Source organism: Mobula birostris, chromosome 10 (genome assembly GCF_030028105.1).
Source record: "Mobula birostris isolate sMobBir1 chromosome 10, sMobBir1.hap1, whole genome shotgun sequence".
Taxonomy (NCBI): domain Eukaryota; kingdom Metazoa; phylum Chordata; class Chondrichthyes; order Myliobatiformes; family Myliobatidae; genus Mobula; species Mobula birostris.
This window is the reverse complement of record NC_092379.1, coordinates 62992242-63012276: the sequence shown is the minus strand read 5'-3', so window position 1 is coordinate 63012276 and position 20035 is coordinate 62992242. Positions and strand designations below refer to the sequence as shown.

Sequence of the window (20035 nt, the reverse complement as noted above, 5' to 3'; positions counted from 1 at the left end):
CAATTCTTTAGCTGTGTTATGAGTAGGGAAAGAGCAGGTCTCCTTGGAGATCACTACAGCCACCCATGTCTGGAGTGACAAGAGATGGCTGGAATTTTTAACAAATTTTCCTCTCTGTGTTTGCTGAATAGAGAATCACGATGACTCAGGAGTTAAGGGAAGCAAATATAGATGATTTAGAGGACATTTGTATTAGAGGGGAAGAGGTATTTGCTGCCATGCAGAACATTAAGGATAAATTTCCAGAGGCTGACTGCATGCGTCTTTGGACTTTGTGGGAGGCTGAAGAAGAAATTGCCGAAGTCCTTGTGAAGGTATTTGCTTCAATATTAGCCAATAATGAAGTACCTAAAGACTGGAAGATAGTTAATGCTGTTCCATTGTTTAGGGAGAGTGGCGAATGCATGTAATTCCTTCCACTAAATTGCCCACTACTGATGTTAGGCTGACCAGCCTGTAGGGATAGGGTCTGATTAGGTGGTGTCAGAATGGCTTTGTGTGTGGAAAATCATGCTTGATGCACCTTTTAGAGTTTTTTGAAGGGGTAACCAAAGTGTAGTTGAGGATAGGGCAATGGATGTTGTCATTTGGACTTCAGCAAAACCTTGAGCAGCGTCCCACATGATTAGCTGTTCTGGAGGATTAGGTCCCATGGAATCCAGCAGAGCTAGTTATGTGGATTCAAATTTGGCTCAGAGGTAGGAGGCAGAGAGTGGTGTTAATGGTTGTTTCTTGAAATGGAAACCGGTGATTGGTGGGGTGCTGCAGTGGTGGGTGTTGGACCCTTTTTATTTGTTATTCATATAAATGATTTGGATGCAAGTAAGTCACTAATAGGTGATAGCTCCTTTGATAACAATGTGCTTATTTTGGACAGGGAGGATAGGTGGTTTGAAAGAGGAGTTAATGATGCCATCTTTGTCGAACTGCAAAACGCATCCCTGAACAGAGGGGCTGGGATACGACAACGCCTATCAGCTACTTACAATCTTAGGCTATGTCCACACTGTGCCGTATAATTTTGAAAACGCTGGTTTCGAGTAAAAACGACAGGCGTACGCACTAAGTGTTTTTCAAAATATCTCTGTCCACACTAACATGGATATTTGGGTGAATCTCCTTTACTGGGCACGTGCAGGACACACAGAAAACAAGTGAAGAGGAAACGGTATACTTCGTGCGCGTTTGTCCAGTTACAGACTAGAAAAACTTCAAAGGAATTGCTCTTGGCCCTCGCGCAGGAGGACTTAAAACTTCAAAAAAACAAATACTGGAGCATATGGAGGCAACCGACAGGGAGTTCACGGACAGTATGACCCGGCTGACGACGAACATTGAAAAACTGACTAACTGTTGCATTAATAAAGCACCTTGTTAAATGTATAAAACATGTGTGCATCAGTGTTATCTTGTATTTCCATACAATGTTACATTGGGCTGTTACACATCTATTGTCAGAGAAGTACTTGCATAAATAGGTAAACCACCTCCATACAAGCAAGGACAGAAAACAGGGCAAAGTGAGTATACTTATTTATTCAGTAAGCTATGGGTCAAAGTATTTGGTGAGTACATTTCTAACTCTTCTGGCTTCAGTCTCGTTGCCGTCTGTTCTGAAATTGTTAGGTTCTGTGGGGGATTGTGTTCAAGAAAACAACAAAATGCCGCGCTGCGGCCACCTGTTCCGGCACGTCATGACAGCGTTTTTAAATAGTCAAAAAAGCTCACTTTACAATTTCACGCCGTTCACACCGACTGCACTTTATGACAACCGTATGGCAATGCTTGCGCCAGTACCAAGTAGAAGCAGAAAAAGCATTGTTGTTGTTGTGGTGTTGTCATGACAGCATTTTTAAATCTCTCCGTTTACCCCGTACGCACTACAATGGATATTAGGCGTTTTCAGATTTATTCACTCTGGAGACCGTTTCTGAAAATCTCCGTTTTCGGGGGATGAAAACACCACTTTAGTGTGGATGGAGGGTCAAAACGAAGAGAAAAGGCTTCGTTTTCAAAATTATCCGGCGTAGTGTGGACATAGCCTTATCCTAACGTCCCTACCCTGGCTTCTCCACGACAGTTCTCACCTCCATTCATGCAAAGATAAGACTAATGACCCTCTCATTAGCTCTACAACTGTTAACAACCCTCATGTGATTGCTATACCTTTAAACTACTCACAGAGTTCATAAACCAGAAAACTACCCACCATGGATTAGAACTGAAGAAGCCTCTTGGATGAGTGGTGAAATGTTTTTTAGACAACACCGCAAGTCCAGTTGCCTTGATTATTATTGCTTGATGTGAACCATCATTCCTAATAATGATATCCTGAATTGTAATGGTTCCTTAAGGTTGGCCTAGCTGGGAGTGGTAGTGAGGATAAGCTCCGCTACCTATTAAATGCTCCCAATGAGATCATCTCAAGTAGCCTCTGAGAACTGAGTCTAGCTCTTGGCCTTCACGTGTGACTTGGGTATTAAGCGCAGCAGAACCATTTCTACTGACAGGAGAAGGGGCAAAGGTGAGTTACTGGTGTCTTAAGACTCGTTGCTTCAAGCAGATGGGGCTCATCAGCCATGGTGACAGTTCATCTAGGAGAGGGAAAACTTCAGTTTTAAATTTCCATTGCCTTGCGGTTATACCCGCTTATGGGGAAGACTTCGGGAGCAAACCACCAGGAAAATTCGGGATTTGGAATCCCTAAGGCATCCTTACATTGAATTCAACGCTGATTGGCAGCTCCTGCAAGGCCACTGGTTCCAAACTGTATCAGTCCCTGTAATTCCTTCGGATTCATCAGCTGTATGGAGAGGGAGAGCCTGGTACATGGGCAGCAGCTTGCTCTCCATATTATGCTGTCCTACCGCGTATCTTGTACACAGTTACGACATAACATCCACGGCCAACCCTGTCCAATAGAGAGCCTCAAATGGCTTAGTACAATCTCCCTGGGTCATGCAATACTCAAGGAAATTATTGAAGTTGTCATTCATCTTGGAAGGAGCTATCAAATTATTTTTGTTATCTCTTTTCTTACAGCTAGTATATTGATTTTGTTTTTATTCTACACAGGTATCATATTCTTTCTAGGTCATTGTTGAATCTTTGGAATATTCTAACTTGGAGGGCTGTGAACTCTGAATTATGAAGCCTTTTTGATGAAGCTTTATGTAGCTTCTTGAACTACAGGGGAACTGAAGGTTACAGGAATTGAGTAAAAATGTGGAGAAATGATCCAAATTTACCAGGCTGTAGAACAATCATAAGGAATGTATAATCTATTCCTATAGTTTTTAAAACACCATTTTTTACGGACATACATTCCTGATAATTTGCAGCAAATAAAATTACTTTCAACATCTCTGCTTTACTTTTAAACTAAAATAAGCCATAAGCATAACAAATATCCATCTATAAATTTGTTGGTGATACAGCCATTGTTGGCAGAATCTCAGACAGTGATTAGAGGATGTACTGGTGCAAGATAGCCCAGCTGATTGAGTAGTGTTGTAGCAACAACCTTGCACTCAACATTAGTAAGACCAAAGAGCTGATTGTGGACTTAAGAAAGGGTAGAATGAGGGAACACAAACCAATCCTCATAGAGAGATCAGAAGTGGCGAGAGTGAGTAGTTTCACGTTCCTGGGTGTCAATATCTCTAAGGATCTCAGTTGGTGGCAACATTTTGATGCAACTACGAAGAAGACAAGACAGCGATTATATTTCATTAGAAGTTTGAGGAGATTTTCTTTGTCACCTAAAACGTGCTGAAACTTGTATAGATGTACAGTGGAGAGCATTCTGACTGTCTAGTATGGGGGTTGGGGGTGCGTTACTACTGCACAAGATCAAAGTAAGTTGCAGGAAATTATAAAATTGGTTAGCTCCAATCATGGATACCAGCCTCCATAATATCCAAGACATCTTCAAGGAGCAGTGCCTCAGGAAGGAAGTGTCCGTCATTAAGGAACCCCAACACCCAGGGCATGCCCTCTTCTCATTGTTACCATCAGAAAGGACGTACAGAAGCCTGAAGGCATGCGTAGCGATTCAGGAACAGCTTCTCTACTGCTATCCGATTTCTAGAAGGGCATTGTCCCCATGAACACTAACTCATTCCTTTTTTAAAATTTATTTTTGTTTTTGCACTACTTATTTTAACTATTTACACACACACACATATATACACTTACTGTAAATCAGAGTTTTTTCTATATTTATGTATTGTACTACATGCCACAAAGTTAACAAATTTCACAGCATATGCTGGTGATATTAAACCTGATTCTGAATATTATTTAGGAATGCATAACATTTAGAAAATTGCAGTAACTACAGGTCTATAACCGCAGTCTTTTCAGTAAGGACATGTCCTGTTGTTTTCTCCTTTTTAGGTAAATGGTCATCAGATGGTGGATGAACCTATGGTGGCAGATGAAACCTATTCGCATTGTGTAAGTAAGGTTTCTGCATAACATTTTGTAATTATGTTGCATTGTCTGTAATATAACTTAGTTACTTTCAGGAATTCATTGGACAAAAGAAAATGTAATGCAAATGGTCACAGTATCAAAACCAATCCTTTCCAAGTTCCTTTTCTAAATAATTTGTCTTCTTTTCCCCCTGTCCCCAGACCACTAAAACAAAGGTATAACTATTAAATGCGTCAAACCTTTGAGCTACATTTTCTGTTATCTTGGTTAGTTCTGTTAAACAGGTTTTACTACTAGTCAGCTGCTGTGTAATTGAATGATGGAACAGACTTGAGAGGGTGAATAGGTTATTCCTGTTCTTGTATCCTTGAACATCTAGTCATATATCTTCTGTTCCAAATTGAAGTTGCATCATTGTCATAGTTAGGCTAACTTAACTGTCCTTTTGAAGTAACCTAATTAAGGATAATTAATGAAGGAAGTGCTTCAACTCTTTGAGTCCCCACACATCTGTTACTTGTTTTCTTGCCACCTTCGTCTGACCATCTGCATGTAATCATTTTCTGCTTAATAGATGCTTTTATTTTAGGTAAAATGAGTTATTTTGAAACTAATTCATGGTTCACAATTATTTTTCAGTCTCATCTAAATGTGATGAATTATTTTCCTTTCTTAATATATATGCAGTATGGTGGTTCAGTGGTTAAATTACCAGACCAGCAATCTGAAGGCTTAAACAGAGCCTCAGTTGAAATCCCACTTTGGCTTTTGTGGGGTTTAAATAAATTAATTCAACTAAACTTTTCCAAAAGATGGAGAAAAAATAGTCTTGGTTATATGACCATGAATTTATCAGACTCTGGTCAAAAAACAAAGATGTTTCTTCAAGTGCAAACAACAGGAATTCTGCAGATGCTGGAAATTCAAGCAACACACATCAAAGTTGCTGGTGAACGCAGCAGGCCAGGCAGCATCTGTAGGAAGAGGTGCAGTCGACGTTTCAGGCCGAGACCCTTCGTCAGGACTAACTGAAGGAAGAGTGAGTAAGTCCTGATGAAGGGTCTCGGCCTGAAACGTCGACTGCACTTCTTCCTACAGATGCTGCCTGGCCTGCTACGTTCACCAGCAACTTTGATGTGTGTTCCATGTTTCTTTAAGTGTAGTGAATCATATTAGCGGTTCATTAGTGGCCTTCATAGAAGAAAATCTACCACCCTTACGCCTTTATGTGATGTATAAAATAACAAAGTGCTGGACTCGAATCTGCCTTCTGTAATGTATGGTTTTTATATTCTGTGGTTTCACCTGTTAAATGTAGTTTTTTTTTGTCTGTGTGAGGAGAGGGGGTTTGGGGTCGATGCTCTTGTTGCATTTTGTTCTTTTTTGTGCGGGGGAGAGCGGGTTTGAGGTCAATATTCTTTTGTTTGGTTTATTTTGTGCGGTGGAGGGAGATTTGGAGGTAATTGTTTTCTGTTTTATTATTTTTTGTGTGGGGGGGTTGATGTTCTGTTTTGTTATTGTTTTGTGCAGGGGATGGGGATTTAGGGCCGATGTTCTTTCTGTGTTTTGTGCGGGGGGGAGGTGAGGTTGGAGGTTGATGATCATGTTGCCATTCTTTTTTGTGCGGGAGGGTGAGTTTGATGTTTCTCTTCGAACAACTTCCGTGGATTTTCTTTGAGATTCGTCTTCTCCAGATAGCCATAAAACAGAGTTGTGTTTTGCATGCATACTTTGATATTACGTGAACCTTTGAATCTTTGTAATGACCCAGGAATCTCTGCATTTTGATACATAGGCTCTATATCAAAGCACCCTTAGTATAATTATGACCAGGTCAGCTGGAATCAGTCTACACTCAGTCTATTTGACCTTGCAAAGTCTTCTCGCAAACCTCTGGGTACTGGTGTCTTAATTACAGAAGCTGTCCCGCAGGTAAATCCAGGCATACAAGATTGGAAACATTGATAGGGTCAATCAACTCCTCATGCCTGCTCTGTCACTTATTAAGATCAAGGCTGATCTTTTACCTCACACTCACTTTGCTTGCACTATACCTGCTTCCTAAGATTCCAACAAAATCTTAAAATCTATGAATTTCCAAATTGAATATAAAGCAAGAAATAAATTGCTAGAGGCAAGTAAGGCAGCATCTGTGGAAACAAGAGGTGGTCAGTGTATTAGATTGTGACATTGAATCAAGGCTGAGTGTGTAAAGGGGAAGTAGCCAGTATAAAGAGGTAACAGAAGGATCAAGGCAGGAGCTGGTGGGTGATATGTGTAGTGAGATTGATGGGCAGATAGAGCCGGGTGGGAGAGAAGGATGGAAAATAATAGAGGCTAGGAGGTGATAAGTGGAAACAAAAGGCTGCAGATTATGGAACCTGGTAAAACAGAAGTGATGTGTGGAATCAGATAAAGGAGGAATGGTGGGAACAGTAGGGAGAGGGGTTCTGTGGAGAATGTGTGGGTGATAGGAACCTGAAGCCAGGTTGGAGAGGGTAAAGAAGCTGGCTAACATGGGACATGATGTTTCGGAAAGAAGTGGGTATGTGAGAGAACCTATGTTGATCAGGAGAGGGAAAGGAACAGAAGGGGTGCAATTCACCTGAATTTAACAATTTGATATTCATGCTGTTTGTTTTAGACTACCAGACAGAAAATGAAGTGCTATTCCTCTGGTTTGTATTAGCCTCATCCTGACAGTGAAGGATGCCTAGGATAGGCAGTTATGTGTGGGAACTGGGAGCTTTTGCTTCTTCCAGATGGCACCAGCGAGCAATGTGACCAATGGCGATGTCCTGCAGGCAGTTAACAAAGTTACTTCTTTCACTCCTTTCAGACATGATTTGCTACTAAGCTGTGTCCAATCAGAACCTGTGATTTATATTTTGACGGTGTGTTTTTTGGCTGATTGAGCAATCTGGCACTTTGCTGTTTCTGAAGGAGTGCGGTGAGGTTTAGAAGAGAGTGCAGCCTAGAAACTTGAAAGCTTGGAAATGGAACATGAGCCCATGATCAACTCCATTGCTTCTCTCCGATTGAGCCGTCGAGCAAAGTTGAAGTCGACAAGGACAAGAGTGGAAGGTGGGCGGGTGTTCAGCATCATCTGCCTGTGTTTGACAGGTCTTCCTCTCCCTCTCACTAGCTGCTGTTGGAGGAAAGTGCAGGAGTCTTGTGAGTCATGTTGCATGCGTTCCTGAATTCTGGTTACTCCCTTTTTCTGCTGTTTTTGAGCGTTTTGATTGGGGTGATCTATGCAGACTGGAGCACTTCGTCGAAGAATGACCCTGCGGCCTGTAGTAGGCTAATGGCACAGCGCTGAACTGATTAAACTGAATACTCCTGGATTCCTGGTTTGGCTTTTGATATTCTATGTTTTGTTCATTGGCTTTTGCTGTATGTGCAATTTCTTCTTTCGCGTGTTTGGTGTTTGATGTATTTTTTGGACGGGTTCCATGGTTTCATGGCTGTCTGCGGGAGGATGAATCTCAGAGTTGTATTCTGTATTCATACTTTGATAATAAATGTACTTTGAACTCTGAGCTCTGGAAGTAAAAATAGCTTGCAACCAGGAGCTCAAGAAGGCCATTGCAGACAGAGCATAAATGTGTGTTAATCCCTGATGGAAGGAACAATGCGCCTTTGACATAAGCATCTCAGAGCAGTCGGGTGCAGTCTTAATGCTGCTTTTCACTGATGTGAACTCAAAGGCTCACTGACAAAGTCTGCTGAAGCTCTAAGTACTTGATGGTAAGTATAATCATTGAGTGGTGTTATCTTTATATTTTTTCTGCCAAAGTAGAAGCCGTCTCATTTTCCACTTTTGCTAGATCCCTGCATGGTGGGTTGTTAACAGACATGACGTCTGGTCAAGATTAAACTGGTTCTGTTACATTGCCAGGGACCCAGGTTTAATCTTGACCACAGGTCGTATCTATGTGGAGTTTGCATGTTCTCCCTGTGACTGCGAGGGTTCCTGCAGACACTTCGGTATTCCCCACATCCCTAACGTCATGGAAGTTGGTAGGTTAATTTGCCACTATAAATTTCCCAAAATGTCTTTGATATTGATAGAATGTGGGTAGAGTTGATCAAAATGTGTGGAGGATGTAGGTTTGATGTAAATTGATAGTTTATGGTCAACACAGATTTGGTTAGCCAAAGTAACCGTTTTTGTGCTTTACGTTGCGATGCCTTTGCATTTTCTCATCAATATCCATTGGAAGTCCCTCTGCATCCTCACTGCTGCCCACATTGTCCCTTAGCTTTTTAAAGTACCAAGTAAATTTATTATTAAAGTACATATATGGCACCATATACCAATTTTCTTTCATACTCAATAAATCCATAATAGAATAATAACCAGAATATAATCAATGAAAGACAGCACCACTTTGGCATTCAACCAGTGTACACAAGACAGCAAACTGCAAATACAAAAAGAAAGAGAAAATAATAATTAAATAATCAATATTTATTGAGAACATGAAATGAATAGCTCTTGAAAGTAAGGCCATAGGTTGTGGGAACATTTCAGTGATGGGGCAAGTGAAATTGAGTGAAGTTAACGCCTTTGGTTCAGAAGTCTGATGGTTGAGGAGTAATAACAATTCGTGAATCTGGTGGAGTGAGTCTTGAGGCTCTGATGTCACTTGGCCCATGTCTGACACCTCCACCCCCTTTCTCGATCTCTCTGACTCCATCTTTGGAGACATACTGTTGACTGACATCTTTTATAAACCTACTGATTCCTATGCTTATCTTGACTATAGCTCTTCCCACCCTGTCTCCTGTAAAAATGCTATTCCCTTTCCTTGGTTCCTTAGTCTCTGCTGTGCGTTTTTCCCTTCCAGGACATCAGAGATGACATCCTCCTTCAAAGGAAGGAGTTTCCCTTCCTCCACGGTTCATGCTACCTTCATCCACATCTCCTCTATTTCCCAAACATCTGCGCTCACCCTGTGTCTTCCCGCCGCCTTAACAGTGATAGAGTGCCTTTTGTCCTTAACTCCATCCCATGAGCCTTCACATTCAACACATCATGCTCCACAACTTCCAGCATCTCCAAGAGATTCTACCACTAAACATATCTTTACCTTCTCCCCCCCCTCCCCCGCGTTCCACGGGGTTTGCTCCCTCTGTGATTCACTTGTCCATTCACCCCTCCCCACTAATCTGCCTCCTCCTCCATGACCTAGATCAACACATTGACGTCGCATGGAGGCTTGGGTGCTTCAAGGACTCCACATTAGGTGATGCCAACTCAGTGCCACCCATGTTGGGACGGCTGTGGATGAGATGCCAAACAAAGTTCGATTCAACCCCTGCTCCTGAATGGATAGACTTGCATCTACCACTGCCGGGCCACTTCAGTTAGAGGTGTGGATGCCATATGAAGCAACAACATCTCCCTCCTGGCACTTAACCCTGCTAATGACCAAAGTGCTACATCTGCCCATTAGCTCCTCCATCACCTCCAATTTGGGCCACAGGCAGTCCTTCCAGGTGAGGCACTATTTCACCGGTGAACTTGCTGGGTTGTCTATTGTGTCCGCTGCTCCCAGGTGGCCTTCTCTACATTGGTGAGACCCATCTTAAATTGGGGGACTGCTTCGTCAAGCACCATCTGCCAAAAGTGGAGCTTTCCGGTGACCAAACATTTTAATTCCAATTCCCATTCCTGTTCTGACATCTCAGTCCATGGCTTCCTCTTGTGGCAAGATGAGGCCACCCTCAGGGTTGAGGAGCAACACCTTGTATTCCATCTGGGTAGCCAATGACATGATGCATGAATATCAATTCCTTCAGGTAAAAAAAAAACCCTCCCACACTCCTCTTCTATTTCCTACTCTGGCCTCTCACCTCTTCGTCTGCCTATCACCTCCCCCTGGGTGCTCTCACTCTTTGCTTTCTCTTACGGTCCACTCTCCTCTCCTATGATTCCTCCTTCTCCAGCCCTTTACCTTTCCCACCCACCTGGCTTCACCTATCACCTTCTAGCTATCCTCCTTCCTCTCACCCACTTTTTAATTCTGGTGTCTTCCCCCAGTCTTGAAGAAGGGTCTCAACCTGAGATATCAACTGTTTATTTATTTCCATAGATTCTGTCTGATGTGATGAGTTCCTCCAGCATTTTGTGTGAGTTGCTTTGTGTTTCCCATGTCTGCAGACTTTTTCATGTTTAAGACCCTGTACATTCTTCCTGATGGCAGCATGTCCTGGGAGGAGGGGTCCCTGATGATGCTGCTTTCCTGCAACAACGCTTCATGTAGATGTGCTCATTGGTGGGGAGGACTTTACCGTGTTCAACTGGGCTGTATCTACTACCTTTTATAAGATTTTCTGTTCAAGGGCATTGGTATTTCCATACCACTCTGTGATACTCCTGTCAATATACTCTCCACTACACATCTATAGAAGTCTTTTCAGCTTTCATGCCAAATCTTTGCAAACTCTTAATGAAATAGAGGTGCTGTGGTGCTTTTTTCATAATTGTACTTTGTGCTGATCCCAGGACAGGTCCTCTGAAATAATAACAACAAGGAATTTAAAGTTATATGCAAACTCCTATAAAACATTAATATCATTTCTGTACAGCTTGGTCCCAGCACTGATCCCTGCAGCACACCAATAACCACAGCCTCCTAAGTCAAAAGTGACCTTTTTATTCTCACTGTGTTTTCTTTCACAATATTCATGCCAGTATATTGTGTTCTAATTTTGTTTAATAATCTCTTATGTGATTGTCCTATCCGGATGCATCAAGGCTTGGTGTGGTAGATGCTCTACCCTTGACTGTAACAAACTGCAGAGTTGTGGACACAGCGTTGCACATCATTGAAAGCAGCTTCCACTCCTTGGATTCACGTTGCACTTCTCATTGCCTTGGTAAAGCAGCCAGTGTAATCAGAGACCTCACCTACCCTAGACATTAGTCCTCCTCTCATCGGGCAGAAGGTACAATAACCAGAAAGCACATTGCACCAGACTCAAGAACAGCTTTTATCCTGCTGTGAAAACGGTATAGTCGTTTCCTAGAAAGATAAATGCCTCTTGACCTCACAATCCACCTCATTATGACCTTGTGCCTTACTGACTTCTTGCACTGCTTTTTCTCTGTAACTGTAGCACTGTATTGCTTTACTATGTACTAACTCAATGCACTATTGTAATAAATTGATCTGTTTCAACAGTATGCACAACTGATTTTTCACTTTATTGGACAAGAATACCAATTTAACATCAAATGCCTTCTGAAAGCCTGAAGGGCAATGTAAATCAAATCTGTCTACCTGCAGTCCAATGTCTACTCTTGATCATTAATGTGGTAATGAAAGGTATTGTTGATGTAGTACTCAGTCACCAATGACCTTCTGAATGATCCCTGTTTTAGGTTCCCCACTTTGCTCCAGTTCTCCTCACAGATGAGGGCAGCCCCACAGGTCAAGGATAACTTCTAGTTCTACAGATTATAAGATGACCGGCAGACTGGCAGACGACAGTACGTGTGCTTGCAACACTGTGTGTCTGACAGAGTGATCAGCAGCACTGGGGCTCCACAGGGAACTGTCTTGTCTCCCTTTCTCTTCACCATTTACACCTTGGACTTCAACTACTGCACAGAGTCTTGTCATCTTCAGAAGTTTTCAGATGACTCTGCCATAGTTGGATGCATCAGCAAGGGAGATGAGGCTGAGTACAGGGCTACGGTAGGAAACTTTGTCACATGGTGTGAGCAGAATTATCTGCATCTTAATGTGAAAAAGACTAAGGAGCTGGTGGTAGACCTGAGGAGAGCTAAGGTACCGGTGACCCCCGTTTCCATCCAGGGGGTCAGTGTGGACATGGTGGAGGATTACAAATACCTGGGGATATGAATTGACAATAAACTGGACTGGTCAAAGAACACTGAGGCTGTCTACAAGAAGGGTCAGAGCCGTCTCTATTTCCTGAGGAGACTGAGGTCCTTTAACATCTGCCGGACGATGCTGAGGATGTTCTATGAGTCTGTGGTGGCCAGTGCTATCATGTTTGCTGTTGTGTGCTGGGGCAGCAGGCTGAGGGTCGCAGACACCAATAGAATTAACAAACTCATTTGTAAGGCCAGTGATGTTGTGGGGATGGAACTGGACTCTCTCATGGTGGTGTCTGAAAAGAGGATGCTGTCTAATTTGCATGCCGTCTTGGTCAATGTCGCCCATCCACTACATAATGTACTGGTTGGGCACAGGAGTACATTCAGCCAGAGACTCATTCCACCGAGATACAACACAGAGCGTCATAGGAAGTCATTCCTGCCTGTGGCCATCAAACTTTACAACTCCTCCCTTGGAGGGTCAGACACCCTGAGCCAATAGGCTGGTCCTGGACTTATTTCATAATTTACTGGCATAATTTACATATTACTATTTAACTATTTATGGTTCTATTACTATTTATTATTTATGGTGCAACTGTAACGAAAATCAATTTCCCCCCGGATCAATAAAGTATGACTATGACTATGACCGATGATAGTGGAACCTGCTAATTCTGGAGATGATATGGTATTGTATAGGTGTAGTTCCTTCTCCTTTTTGGACTTCTACTTGCACCCAGCAAGGGGAACCATTCTCAGTGCCATCCCAGATGCTTCCCTGTTTTGAGTGGTTAATAAGGTCTAGCAGCTCCTCAATTTGGTGAAGATGATAAACTTTTCTTGGAGACTTTGATACCATCCTTTGTCCTTGCAGCAACTTCTCACCATGAGGAATCTCAGACTAGTGTGCCTGTTTTGAACGTTCAGCATCTAGCATGAGAATAATGTGGCCTCCTTACTGGAGTTGTATGTGTGTGACTAGAACATGTTTTCACTGCTGCCTCGTCAACTAAGAGCTTTATGCTGAGTTTGAAGTAATAAACTTTAAACACTCAGCCTGTATTGGTGAATTTCATTGCTGTTTGCTTTTGTTGGTAGGTGCTTCCAAAGATAAAAGAAAATATTTGCAATTTCCAATGTCTTGTGAGCCTTTATTGTTATCAGGTTGTGCTACTCTATGAGGGTGGGTTGGTAGACACTTTTTGTTGAGGATATTTACTGCTATTCTCTCGTACTTCAACTGACAAGTTGACAATAATGTGGAGTTTGGCCACTGACTGTGCACATAAACAAATATATTTTTACTGTTACACAGTCATTGAGATTGGAGTGACCTTGGTTTTGAAGTGGTGTGACATACATTGAGCAGTTTACATCGGTGAAAAACTTATTTCCATATTACTTTCAATAGGAAGCCATTTGACCCTTCAAGTTTATGCCTGCTCACCAATTTTCCAATAACATTTTGGAGATACGAAGTGCCATGCTACAATAACAACGATAGAGAAAAGGGATAGAATAATGATTGTCCTCTGTGACACCAGATGCATTAAAATTGGATCTGTGGTAGAGTTATTAGTTGGGATCATAGTTTGTACATAGCAGAGGGAGAAAAGAGATAGTCTTCTGAGGGCAGCCAGAATTGATCAGGATTTCCCCCAGTAGATGTTTTAGATTTCCATATTGCAGCAGCAGCTTTTATCTCAGCATAAGTCCAGGCATGACTACACAGTACAATTCATGAGGTGAAAATAAATACAGTGTGTATTTGACATCATGGCAACATATGATTTGAATGTGGTGTCAGGGAATCCTGTTGAAACTGGTTAATTTAATGGGAAAATGTACCAGTAATGAGAATCAAACAGTGCAAAAAGGAAGCTGCTTGTAGATTTTAAGGGCCTGTTACCTCAAATCCAGGGCATGATGCAATTGTTCTTCTGGCAAGTCATCTTTATCAGTAACTTTCCTTCTGTTGTTAGGGTAAAAGTGAGACTGTTTAAATGCAAATTTAATGTGCAATCCATGGCTGCATGTAGGACCTGCACTGCATTGCAATCTATTCACTCCAAAGATAACAAATTCAGCCTATCCATGATCTATTAATAATTGAGACCAGGCAACATACTGGTGAATATTTTCTGTACCCCTCCAGTACAACCACGTCCTTCCAATAGTGTAACAACCAAAACTGTCCATAGTTCAGCTGTATGTAGTTTTATTTACTTAGGTTGCAACCTACCTGCATTTACATTCAGTACCTTGGATAATAAGGCCAACTCTCCAATGATCTTATTTGCCTTGTGCTTTGACCTTCTGAGACCCTTGGACATACACACCAAGGTACTTCTGCTTCTGAGTGCTTCATAGAGGCCTGCCATTCATTTTTATTCAAGATGAAATTCCATCTACCATTTTTCTGTCCATGTTACCAATAACACTGAGCAGCCAATAATCACTCTCTTTGCTTTCAATGCCTTTCCAGTCTTTGTCTTCTGAGAACTAACTTGGCATAATTCCTCCACTCGCATCCAGATTATTAATGTATATAACCAGCAAGGGTCCCAGTACTGAACTCTTTGATAAGTCACTGTTTATAGATTTCCAGTTGCAAGACAACTGCATCATTAAGCCAATTTCAGATTCATTTTACCAAATTGACCAATATCCCATGGGGTCTTGCTTTCTAGGGCAATTCTCCCTCTCATCTGGGGACTATCAAAGGTCTCATGGAACACCAGTTAGATTACATTAACCATGCTGCTCATTGATACACTTAAGTTAACTTTGCTGAGAAGTTTGAGTTAGCTGTATTTTATTGGTAACATTCTTGCCTCTCAATATGGAAGTTCCAAGTCAGGAGCAGATCACATAATTCAGGTTTATGTTTTAATTCAGTGCTGAAATAATAACATAACATTACTTTTGACTGAATTTTTCATTTGTGTCTTGGGGAATGTATAACATCACATGTACCATTCAAGCAATAAATAGGGAATTCTGGCAATGCTCTGTCTAGTGCTTGTACCGCAGCCATAGCATCAAATATAACTGGATATTATTGCATTGCTAGTTTTTTGGATTGCCTTCTCATGCAGAGCGAATATGAAAATAGTTTAGAAAATAAATTACTTATCAATCAAATATGAAGGTGCATTTCAACTTTTATTTTTATATTGTCACTAAAGAGCTAAAAACTAAAGAAATTTGGCCTGTCCCCTAAAACCCTCACTAATTTTTATAGATGCACCGTAGAAAGCATCCTTCTAGGGTGCATCACAACCTGGTATGGAAGTTGTCTTGTCCAAGACCGAAAGAAACTGCAGAGGATCGTGAACACGGCGCAGCACATCACACAAACCAATCTTCCATCCTTGGGCTCACTTTACACCGCACGCTGTCGGAGCAGTGCTGCCAGGATAATCAAGGATACGACCCACCCAGCCAACACACTTTTCGTCCCTTTTCCCTCTGGGAGAAGGCTCAGGAGCTTGAAGACACGTACGGCCAGATTTGGGAACAGCTTCTTTCCAACTGTGATAAGACTGCTGAACGGATCCTGACCCGGATCTGGGTCGTACCCTCCAAATATCCGGACCTGCCTCTTGTTTTTTTTGCACTACCTTACTTTCCATTTTTCTATTTTCTATTTATGATTTATAATTTAAATTTTTAATATTTGCTAATTTTGACTATTTTTAATATTTGTAATCCAGGGAGCGGGAAGCGCAGGATCAAATATTGCTGTGATGATTGTACGTTCTAGTATCAATTGTTTGGTGACTCTAAAGTATAAGGTACCCCATAACGGGTTAAAGAACCAGCAGAAATGGAAAACACTTTGGAGTCCAGTATTGCTACTAACTAATGGTATTCATTAGTAACTGCGCAGTACAGTAATATAAATGCAGATAAATCAAACAGGTTAGCAATGATTATTTATAAGTAAATGTGGAAATATATGAAAACCAAGCTTCTTCAAGTCTAGGGGTAAATAGATAGTCTTACGATGATGAGTAAAGGTCAGTTCACTTCGTGGTATTGAGTTGAGTAGTGATGGAGAGAGAGAGGGAGAGATTTGAGTCTTCAGGTGAGCTGATGCCATCGATCTTCCCGTTGTCCTCCGAAATCCTTTAGAAGTCCCTGACCGTGACCACAACAAAGGGGACCGTTCTTTTGTGGTGGAATTATCAACCCGGACGAGGGTTGGACATACGAATAACTCCCCACCAGTCGCACCTTTTTGATCCGCCTGATCAATCCTCCAAAACTCACCTTTTCTATGGGCACAACAAAGCTCATTTAGTGTCCAAAACCATGTGTCTGTCGGTCTAACAGCTGATCTTCTATTTATCTCACCGTGCTGAATACCAACTGTCCATCAAACAGCTCCTCCCTTCTCTGTAAGAACTTGGAAGCTGCTAGTGTCCTTGCAAAAGTGTAAGCATGCTGCCAAAAAACCATAACACCATCTCAAAGCAATCTTCGCCTCTCTCTCTCTTTCAACAAGGTCTCTGTGTTGGACACCTCTCTCTCTCTTTGCAAAAGCACAGTTCATAGGGGTAATTCAGGACCCCGTCACAATATAATTGTAAGGAAATGTCTGTCTGCAGTGATAAAGATTTGTTCTTCCCGTATTTATGTACTTTTCCTTGTTTCATGCAAGAAAGTCCAGTGGATTCTGGTTAATTGGCACTTAATCGGGACCAGTAAATTTTTTGGCCCAATTAAGCAGCTGCCCCATTAGTCGAAGTTTCAGGGAAACTATTATAAACATATAAAAAAGACAAACTGAGTCAAAAACTACCTTATTTAAATAAAATACAAAACAAATTTAAAAACTACCAGTTGTAGTGTATGCAATGAAGAAAGTCAGTGCAGACACTTAGTGTAGATAATGGACTCCCTTCATACAGTGCAATCAACAAATACTTCCTCCAAATCTTCATTTCCATTGTAACATTCAAGATGATTGTCGATACCTTTAAATTGCTCATAGGTCCTCTGTTGTTGAAGGAGTGAGATCATTTCATTTTCACTCCTCCCTGTTTCTGGCATCTCCAAGCCTGAATGCTTGAAACCGCAGTGAGCCAAACAGTTTGGAATTCTCTTACTGCTTATTTCTCACCAACTATATAAGTGACAAGTAGCACTGACACTACTCAAAAACCGTACACCCTAAGCTCGGTGTAGCATCTAAAGGCCACATGAGTGTGTGCGACTGATGCTAATTAGAACCTGTTTGGCAATGGTCTCCTGTCCTAGTTAAGTGGCATAGAGTCCCAAATAAACAAAGGGAATCCGGGCTATTTTCTTGATTAGTTTTTGTTCTTCAAGTTGTCCCAAATAAGCAACTTCCTTAATCAACTGATGACCCAATTAACTGGAATCCACTGTATAGTATACAAAATTGAATAACGATGCAGGTGCATATTTTGTGGTCTAAATGGGATTCACTGAGATTTTTATTTTTGCACTGAAATTGCTGCTTAATTGTTAATTTGTTAGCATTATTTGTGGAAAAGAAAGTTTTCCTGTTGTCTTTGATCAATACCCAAAACTAATTGTCATAACTATTTGTTTGATAATTGTTGCAACTTACTTTTTGTGAAATAGATGCACTTAAAATCAAGGCATTTAAGGATAAGGCATAATAATGTGATTTTTTTTTGTAATTTATGCACAAGGTAATGACTGTACGTTGTAATTTCCTAGTGTGTGGGTGTCATGCAGAACACTTAAAAAAAACAGAACTTATTATTATTGACACATTTCCAATGGCCCATCTGCCGGGGTCAGTCAAGATGACGATGGTAACAGAAAACTCCAGCACAAAGCTTTAATTACCTTTGCAGTTTATTGGGGTTTGGTGCATTTGAATTAGTTGTCTCTAGATAATGGCAGTAACAACAGTTAATAAAATACTGCAGTGACTGTAATGAGCTTATTCACATCCAAAGGTCATAGAAAGCAGCATATCAATGCATGTTCTTCTTCTTTTCTGCAGAGGTTTCATTTATACTTTGCTAAATGCTATTATTGATAATAATGCGAAGTGCACAAGTTCCAATTTTATAGCAATATCATTACGTTTTTTCTGGAAACTGAATAGGTTTTGAAATTCCACATTTTCATCAAACTTGGCACATAGTGTTAATTTGTGAATGGGCCATTTTCAGTTTCTCCACATTTGTAGTTGGTTGACATTGATCAGATTTTACTGGGATGGCAGCAGTTGTTATTTGCAGAATCAGACAGTATTGGTTGATTTGGTTCAATTGCACACAAAACCAAAATAATGAGTCATTTTATCATACAACAACTTATTACTACGAGATAGTTATTTATTTTAGGGAGCCTGGTATTTGGAAATTTGCTGTATGATGCTGAGATACATCCTAGGATGAGCTGGGATACATTATCATTGATATAACCTGAAGTCATTGGGTATTTCAGGTCTTTCAAGGTCAGACAACCTCACCAGGGTTGATCAGGCCTTGGTTTGTGTTGCAGCAGCATTGGTCTGCAGGTCACACCTCTTGATCTGTAGCTATCTGGAGGCTCGGTCAGCAGCCTCTGTGGTGGTCCTGATGGCTTTTTTTCCTTGCAGCCCCCATAATGCCAGAGAGAAAATGGGTACTACATACCAAGCAACCAGCAAAACCTCTACACACCACCTCTATAGGCTCACATCGTGTCCTCCAACCCTATCTCTGGTACTGCTCTACTACCTCCTGTTATTTAGTTTTCTTACTCTTAAATGCCTCCTCAATCTGCTCTTCCCAAGGCACTGGCAGTTCTACCATAACTACCTGCTTTGATTTCAGACAGAATTACCATGATATGCCTCTTTGATAATGATGCGATGAATTCAGGGATCTTTGCCTGCCAAAATTGACTTTCAGTTGCCAGTCACTCACCATGGCATGCAAACGTGCTGGTTAGTTATCTGGGTTGAGGTTGTATTTGGTCTCCAGCTTTGACAAAGGCTATAATGGGCTTTCTGGGCTGACAGAGGTGCATACTGTTGTTAAAGGCCAAGGAGATACTTTCTGCCACCTGGTCCTGGAACTAGTGGTAGCGTACTTCTACCAAGGCTTTTGGGCAGCTGCTGAGGATGTGTTCCAGGGTCCCTCTGCCAGGACAGAGAGGACAAGATGGTGCCTCACTTTTGCCCAAGCAAAAAGGTTTGCTGGACTAGGCAGGACATTGTACACAGCCTGGATTATGAACGATGCGCTGAGGTTCTGCCTGTCACATGTGGGACTAGGAGTCATCTGTTTCAGCGCACCCTCTCACCTTGTCAAGCTCCCTGCTGCACCATTCCTACCATTCTGGTGATACACATTTCCTCAACAGCTGCCCAGCCCCACCTGCTTGGTGAATCCATAGGGGTTTGTAATACCCCCACCCCCCCAACCAAGATCGCTTGGCAAGTGGTGGTTTCTCTTCTTCCCTCGACACCCCCATGCTGTTTATCCAGGGATCAGAGATCTTGACGCAGCTGTTGTACTTTGGCTGCCCTTGTGTAGAGGCCTTTGCTGGCTTTCTCCACTAGGCCAAATCTCTCAGCAGCAAAGCTGGCAATGATAGTTTACATGCTCCAGAGTTGTCAATCGACATTTCCCTTGGCTATTGCCTCAATAATTTGGACTATGCCCTCAAACTGCACCCACTCACTCCAGTGGTTTGCTAGAGGCCAACTAACTCAATAGTGTTCTGCTAGTTTGCCCTTAGTGG

General features: G+C 41.7%; 1 protein-coding gene across 4 annotated transcripts in view; it reads left to right on the top strand.

Moving 5' to 3' along the window:
- The window catches only part of rps6kal (ribosomal protein S6 kinase a, like), a 168910-nt gene that overhangs the window by 38361 nt on the left and 110514 nt on the right, over positions 1 to 20035 (top strand). For all 4 annotated transcript variants that reach the window (XR_011887512.1, XM_072270358.1, XM_072270359.1 and 1 more), the window contains exon 2: positions 4399 to 4458. Coding sequence is in view for 3 of the 4 variants with exons in the window: in XM_072270358.1 (XP_072126459.1) it covers positions 4399 to 4458 (60 nt within the window). In the remaining variant the exon portion in view is untranslated. The remainder of the gene's footprint in view (positions 1 to 4398; positions 4459 to 20035) is intronic.